Genomic DNA, 7,404 nt, shown 5'->3' on the forward strand with positions numbered 1-7,404 from the left:
TAGCCACCATTCTGCTATAACAACCATTTAATCCCATAGATGCCAAGGTCAATAGAAACCACAACATCTAAGGGGTTTGGCAGAAGTAAATGGGGCATCAGCAACATAATTGCAGGGTGTCAAACAAGTGGGGGCACTGTCTCTTGCAAACTGACTTGTTAACCCCCTCCGGAGTCTTACTTCAAAAGACCTTAAAAGGGAATAGGCTGGCAAAGGTTTACGGCCTGGAAACCTGTGGGTTTCTATTTTCTGAGCAAGTAACTGAGGTGTCTGACAATTAGCCAACAGGGGTGCAACAGTCAAGAGATTTCACATGCTGCACCTCAACAGGAAAACCAAAACAAGAGGCAGCCAAGTGTTTATGGAAGAACCACCTCTGAAAGTATAACTAGTGCTTGGGGTGAAGGTCTAGCTCGTAACATAATGACCACCTGCAACAGAAAGACATCAGATATGTGGTGGGAGGCGACGGAGTCCACCACCATCTAAACGAACATGAAGTTGACCACATTTAGAGGACTTCATGATCGCCATGGTTCATAATTTGCAACAACCCAACAGAGATATTGGCACATCATTGAAAGGTATGGCAGAGGGGACCTCTTTGATGACCAAATCACAGCAGCTGTAGCACAACAGGGGACCCTAAACTGCCTATGTCCACCCCTGGAGATAACAAATGCCAAACTTAATGAGTTAAGTTATTTGAACCCATACAAATTTTAGCCATTACAAGGACACTCAAGAACAAGACAAGGATTAGTCATGTTTTTTTTATTTCTATGCAGATCCTTTGTGGGAGAATCTGTTCAGAAGACATTTTCCAACCATAGTAAGTCCAACAGCAACAACTACTGAACTGACAGATCCGATGGCCACCAGCACCCACAGCTGTAGAGGTTCATGCCCAGCAGTCATTCTGGAAGCTTCAGCGTGTCCTGCTCCAGAGATCTTGTCAGGCTTGTCTCCGGTCACTAGAAGAGGACCCAGTGTTGCCAGGACATGTGTCTCTACTGGAGAACCTGCTGGAAGAAGCAATGAAAGTATTGTAGAATATGAAGTAGAGGTCTAGGGTACAATCTAGACAATGGAAAAATTTGGGCTTGTAGCAACACATTTTAATAGTTTAGGGGCAGGAATGGTCTAATCTGTGACACAGGACTAACTTAATAGGGATATACAGAAGTGTCCTTTAAAATATAGCTTTTTAATGTTGCAGCCATATTTCTTCAGTAGAACGCTGTAACAGCAGAGAAGTATTGGTTCATTCTTTGGCTGAACCGACTGTCAAAAAGGCACTAACTACCACTCAGCTATAGTGCACCTATCCAAACCTAGTGTATAAGGCAGTAGTCTAAGAGACCAACATCCAAGTACCACGATCCAAAAATGAAGGAAACATCTAGAAGGTTTTAACCTTAGACTGCCTACGACAAGTCTGATATACATGCTAGCACAGCAATTTGTAAAAATCTGGATATAAGAGGGGAAGTAGTCATGTATGAGTAGACTACAGCAAGCTAGAACTCACCAACATCTCTCTTCCCAACTGCTCTGGGTCTTCCAAGTGAGGAGCCCCATGTCATTCTCTGGCCTGAAGCAGTAGCACAGTTCCTGGTGGTGCAGCACTGGCAGATTCCACTTGATCCTTCCACAGGTGACCAACTAGAAGAGATTCAGGATGAAGACAAATCTCTAGTACATAGTCCTCTACTAAGACATGAACCATTGCAGTCCTAGACACCAATGAGGGAATGTGACAGTCGGAGGTCTCACCTGCTGGTAGCCTTGTTGTAGGAGCAGGCCTTGTTCACTGGATCAGGGGTCTGGTTGAGGTAGACAGCTCTCAGAGAACATGTGATATAGATCTAGGACAATATTTACAGATTATGTTCTAAAAGTAATCTCCACATTTACGACCATTGATTTTACTACTTCATATGCACTTTGTGCCAACATCTCCAATGGACGCGTGCACTACAAGGATTGTGCCAAGTGACCGTCTTTTGGGCCACAACGTTATGTAGAATAAATAAAATGTTCCAAATTACAGCCCAATCACATGTCCAATACTAACTTCACGTTGGCAGTAGTGATCTAGGACATAGGAGCATTTTTGCAGGCACAACCATTTCCCACGTTGACTAGACATGTGACCTCATGGATGGAAGTCAACAAGGCTGTTTCCAAGATCAGATTTATTTTTATGAAGTGTTTTAGGATAATAGCTTAGGAAACCTTTTTTAAAAACAAAACAAACAAAGAACCAAAGCCTATGTACCACATCGTACTGGGTCTATTAAGGGAGTCATTACATTTGTTTGTTATGGTTTTTGGTCAAAAGCCATTGACTTAATTTACCGAGTGACCCGATATACTGGTGATGTGGAAAGGTCAACTTGTTAGTCTCTTAAATAAGTGTTGATTAAAAGTAAATCTATTTGATTCTTCCAAACTCTAAAGCCATGTTCACACAATGCAATTTGTTGCAGATTGTCAATCCAGGAGGAAAGGAGTTGAGATATGTGAACATGAACCGGACCAACTGGACGGTGCCAACCAATAAATTTAAATGGATAGTCAATTTGCCAGGTCTTCATTTAATGGCTTGTCTCCTTTTGAAATCCTATTACACCCCATTAGGGAATCCTGAATTAGAGGGGAGGGGGGGGGGATTCATCTACCCTAGAGTGTAGGATCTTAAATAGATTTGAGAGAAGCTCTCACCCTGGAGGACCAGTCCAGCATTATTTAACAATCTTAATTTAGATGGGCATTGTAATGCTCAATTTCCATTGTGGTGGGGCTGCATGGACAATGAACCCCAAAGCCTAGTTCAGTTTTTTTGGCGTGGTTTGATGTGGAACCAGTGCCCAAAAAATGGCCGAAATAGCCTCCCATTCCAGTGGGAGGTGGTGTTTTTTTCCTGCTCACAGACTGAAACATCTGAATGGGCATGATGCTGTTTCTTCCTGACCTCCCATTGACATCAATGGGAGGTAGAGAAAGCAGTTTTTGCAAGCGGCCGGAAAAAATAAAATTAAAAAGTGGCAAAGAGTGTAGGCAGGTCCAAATCTGACTCAAATTACCGTGTGATAAGGGTAGATTCACACAGTTTGTTGCATGTGAATGGGGTTGTTAAATGTAAAATTTCTGCTGTGTGTGACTGCATCCTTATTGCCAGATCTACAGCCGATTGTTAAGCGTCCCCTGAGAATAAGGGATTGGTTAGACTTTGTAGATTGTGTCCATATTCCCCATGTACATGACTAAATAAGTACAGTCCCATTAATCTCTATGGCAGACTGACATTCCTGTATATTTATGGGAAGAGGTCAGTGCTGTAGAAAGTCTCAAAAAAAAAAAAAAAAAAAGATAGCACGTCCTATTTTTGGTTTTTATTTACAGACCATGCTCCCATACTTTATATGAGAGCACAGCCCACAAATATGGGTGGCTGCCCAAGGCAGCCAGCCGTGCCCATAAATAAGACAGTGATTACAGGCACAGTCGTGTGCATGGGGCCTTAAAGACTGTCACTTTAGACAATTGACTTAGGCCTTATTTCCACGAGCGTATTTCACGTCAGTGTTACAACGCACGTCATACGGACCTATGCAAGTCAATGGGGCCATTCAGTGTTTTTCAAGCAGCATGTCCGCTGCGTATAACTCACTGCATGTCCTATACTTGTGCATTTTTTTGCGCTTCACGTACCCATTGAAGTCAATGGGTATGTGAAAATCAGACACCCCACGGACACACATCTGAGTGCTGTGCATGATTCACGCAACAGTTGCTCAAGAAATGATCAGAAGAAAACAACCTCCTTCAGTGTATTTTTCTGACATAAAAACCGCATGACATACGCGTGTAAAAACCACCATATACTGATGTCACACGGAACTGCAATGCAGGAAAAAAGCTGCGTTTTTTTACGCGTGCAAAACGGACACGTTCGTGTGAACAAGGCCTAAATATCAAGGTTGAAAATGAGGATCAGTAAAGGCTTACCAAAGAGACATCCCTGTCCGTGAACCTGAAGGCATCAACCATGAATCGAAGCTTCTCGGCTTGTGATCTTGGGGAGACAAAAACTGAAGAGGAATCTTCTTGCATACCATCCATCAAGCACCTGTAGAACAAATTTGGTTTAGATCATGGGCTCCTTGAGGACTAGTACAGTATGGAGGATAAAAAAAAAACCTCACCCATTGTTAGAGATGATCTCATAACGGGGACTGGAGGTCACATCTGGAGTAATGGTGGCCACACAGCTGTCAACAAACAGGGTCATCGGGACATGGTTCTGAACATCCAAAGAGGCTTCAATGTAGAACATGTCACCAAGCTGGAAGACCAGTGATGAACTGGGAGCACGCCAGTCCCCTGAAGATAAAATACTGGGGTATTAGCATAGGTCAGGAGTCTCTGCACCACTAGCCTACTGCTGCAAAGAGACTTACCAGTCATTAGACGCAAGGAGAAGACCAGCCGCTCTTCTGTGGTCACCGTGGTACTGAATGGAATCCATGTTGGCTTGACCGCTTTGCTGCTCACATTCCCATGTCTAGAGAGGTTGAAAGGTTCTAACAAGTTAACATATATTCAAGTTTGATTATATTTTTTTTATGATCAAGCATTTACAAAAAATTTGAAGGTCCCAAATAGAGGCAGTTATCTGCTGGGCAAGTCTGAGATTCCTGAAGAGACAATCAAGACAGGAAATGGACACTGGGGTGGTTACCAGAAGTAGAGGGACAAGGGTTTCCATGAACAGCACCATACTTGGCCAGAGGCTGTGTCTGGTATTGCAGCGCAGTCTAATTCATTTTATTGGAACAGAGCTGCAATACCAGATAACCTGTGAATAGGTGGGGCGCTGTTGCTTGGGAGAATGCAATCTCATTAACACTTAGGGCTGACGCACAGGCATAGTACAAATCCATACGGAATGGGTCTTTAATATGGAACCCATATAATTGCAAGGCCCATATTCTACCTCTGATTGTAGACAGACATTGTTTCTCTTTGTAACCGAGAAAAAAATAAAATCATGCTAAGAGTCCTGCCGTGCCCCTTCAGATGCCATATTACAGAGGTAACACAGTTGCACAGGAAGTCCCGTAATACAGGGTGCATACATTGCATTTTCATTAGTATTGACTGCTTCACCCAAAAAGTACTGAGGCATATGCTCAATAGTATCAGCCAGAAATTAGCTACACCACTCCAGAAGATCATACCATGGACCACACTAAGGTTATAGACTCACCGTGGGTAGTAACACTGGATGGGAACCAAAGCAGAGTTGAACCTGGTGATTGGCACATTGCTGGAGGAAGTGGGGGTGTAGTGCAGGTTGATCGTGTAGATAAGCCAGTCTGGAGTCATCTTGGGGGGGGAGGAACGTCACAGTAAGGTTAGACTCGTAGGATTTTAGGAATTATGTATGAAGGAATAATGTCCCCCACTACAATGACATATGTCCAAGCCTACTGATCTGAACCCTAGTTATGAGAAATACTTGGTATCCTACTATTATGACCAAATAGCCAGTGGCCATTCAGCCACTGCAGGAATAATGCTCAAGTATCAGTTCAGAACAACAAGAGTCGTACTTAACATAGTAGCAACAGAGGAAAAGGCAAAGAGCACATGGATTAACCAAGATGTTCAAGTTATGTACGCGAGTTGATAACAGAGTAGTCACTCAAATATTACCAAGTGTCTCACAAGTAGGGCTAAACCCACGTATCTTATCCTACGGCAACAATTAGGTTTTATTGGGTAGGGAGGGAGAGGTTAAGAAATATATCACTCTGGGCGAGACACCGGCCTTTGTTTACTACAGAAGGTAACAACATGATTGCATCAACTACAAAAACAGCAGCTTCACTGCATATTACAGAGGACTAGATGGTTCGTTTAGGTCAATTGCCTCAACATGGAGAATAAAATAACCACAGCCAGAAAGGAATTATTCCTTCAATCACTTACCTCCAAGTTGCTCCCACATTCTTGAAGGCCATTTTCAAAGATCACATTGGGGTCAGTAGTTTGTGCACCAGGTCGGCAGGAGCCCAGGGTCAGGTCTGAGGGCTTCACCAGCTTTCCATTCCCATAGAAGTCTCTGGTCACCATCACCACCAGCCTGTCCTCACCACACTGCACACTGATAGGAGAGTTTGGAGATTGTGTAAGCTGCCGTGGCTGAAGTTGTCCTGGATACCTGGAGCCCCATCCAGTCTGAACTGGAGACCAAGGGTTTCCTCTAGGGGAGCCCACTCCAGACACAGGCTGTCCAAGTCCTCGAGAAGATCCCCATCCAGGCTGATAATTCCTCCACCTAAGGTCTGACTGGCGCCTAACCAAGGAACTGCTAAAGCCTGATCCATAGAGAAGAACCACTAACAGATAACTCCACCTGACCCACAGCTCCATCCTGACTGCAGAAGAAGTAACACAAGGAGAGAGTGGAGGAAGCAGAACTTTATACTCCACCCATCACATAATCATCCCTTCACATGGAGCGGATAATGATCAAACCCAGCTGAACACCTTCTCCACCACACCTGATGAGGATATAGCAGTGAGTTGGAGGTCGTACTTGGATTTCTTTACTTTTGGATGTATACAGGTAGGGTGCATTCAGATGAGACGTTTTTGGCCGCTGTTAGGGTATTTTCACACAGATAATTATTGGCCGTTTTTCGGGCCGAAAAATTGGAAACATTCAGCGTCACCACAAGGCAAACTGGGCAGTTTTTTTACGTGGCTGATTTGAAAAACAGCCGTGTACCAAAACGCCCGCGAATAAGAAGTGCATGTAACTTCTTGAGCCGTTTTTCATTGATTCTATAAAAAAAAATCTCCAAAAATGGCTGTAAAAAACGCAGTGAAAGACGCGAGTTGCTAAAAAAAACGTCTGAAAATCAGGAGCTGTTTCCCCTTGAAAACAGCTCCGTATTTTTAGAAGTTTTTGGTTAATAGTGTGAACATACCCTTAAAAACGCATAAAAATCAAAGTAAAAATGTTTGCGGGTTTTACCACAAATTGCCGCAGTTTTTGATGACGTTTTTGCCTGTGCAGTTTTTACAGATGAAACAGGTTTATTTTACAAGTTTTACATGTAAAGCCCTCACCGGCAAATACCTCATCGAAAATCGGCACAATCACAGTGAAACCGCGTGCGTTTTTACACACAATTTTTTTTCTGCAGCCAAAAATGTCTCATCTAAATGCACCCATATTTGGGTTGAGGTGAAACTGAAACCGCATTTAAAAAAACCGCATGCAGGTTGCCACAATTTGTTGGTTTTTCGATGTGGTTTTGATTTTTACAGGTGAAATATTTATTTAACAAGTCTCCCCTGTAAAAACCGCTACCGATTAATCCCAAC

The 7,404-nt window shown here is 43.2% G+C and overlaps 1 protein-coding gene across 1 annotated transcript; it reads right to left on the reverse strand.

The window, feature by feature from the left end:
• Positions 1–780: 780 nt before the first annotated feature.
• On the reverse strand, positions 781–6,444 carry LOC142748456 (zona pellucida sperm-binding protein 3-like). Its single transcript, XM_075855551.1, has 8 exons — positions 6,001–6,444; positions 5,276–5,394; positions 4,467–4,570; positions 4,212–4,389; positions 4,015–4,135; positions 1,777–1,868; positions 1,532–1,665; positions 781–1,022 (listed from the first exon to the last, which is right to left on the reverse strand). The coding sequence occupies exons 1-8, from the start codon at positions 6,442–6,444 to the stop codon at positions 781–783; spliced, it is 1,434 nt and encodes a 477-aa protein (XP_075711666.1).
• Between the last annotated feature and the right edge of the window lie 960 nt (positions 6,445–7,404).

The sequence above is a fragment of the Rhinoderma darwinii genome, chromosome 3 (genome assembly GCF_050947455.1).
Source record: "Rhinoderma darwinii isolate aRhiDar2 chromosome 3, aRhiDar2.hap1, whole genome shotgun sequence".
NCBI lineage: Eukaryota > Metazoa > Chordata > Amphibia > Anura > Rhinodermatidae > Rhinoderma > Rhinoderma darwinii.

What these genes read in the sequence shown, in the direction of transcription:
- LOC142748456 (XM_075855551.1), bottom strand. Translation starts at nt 6,444, where the DNA reads ATGGAGCTGTGGGTCAGGTGGAGTTATCTGTTAGTGGTTCTTCTCTAT. An exon ending in AATGTGGGAGCAACTTGGAG is followed by an intron (nt 5,395 to 6,000) that starts GTAAGTGATTGA and finishes TCCCCCCCCAAG; the next exon opens with ATGACTCCAGACTGGCTTAT. An exon ending in GAGATCATCTCTAACAATGG is followed by an intron (nt 4,136 to 4,211) that starts GTGAGGTTTTTT and finishes TTTGTTCTACAG; the next exon opens with GTGCTTGATGGATGGTATGC.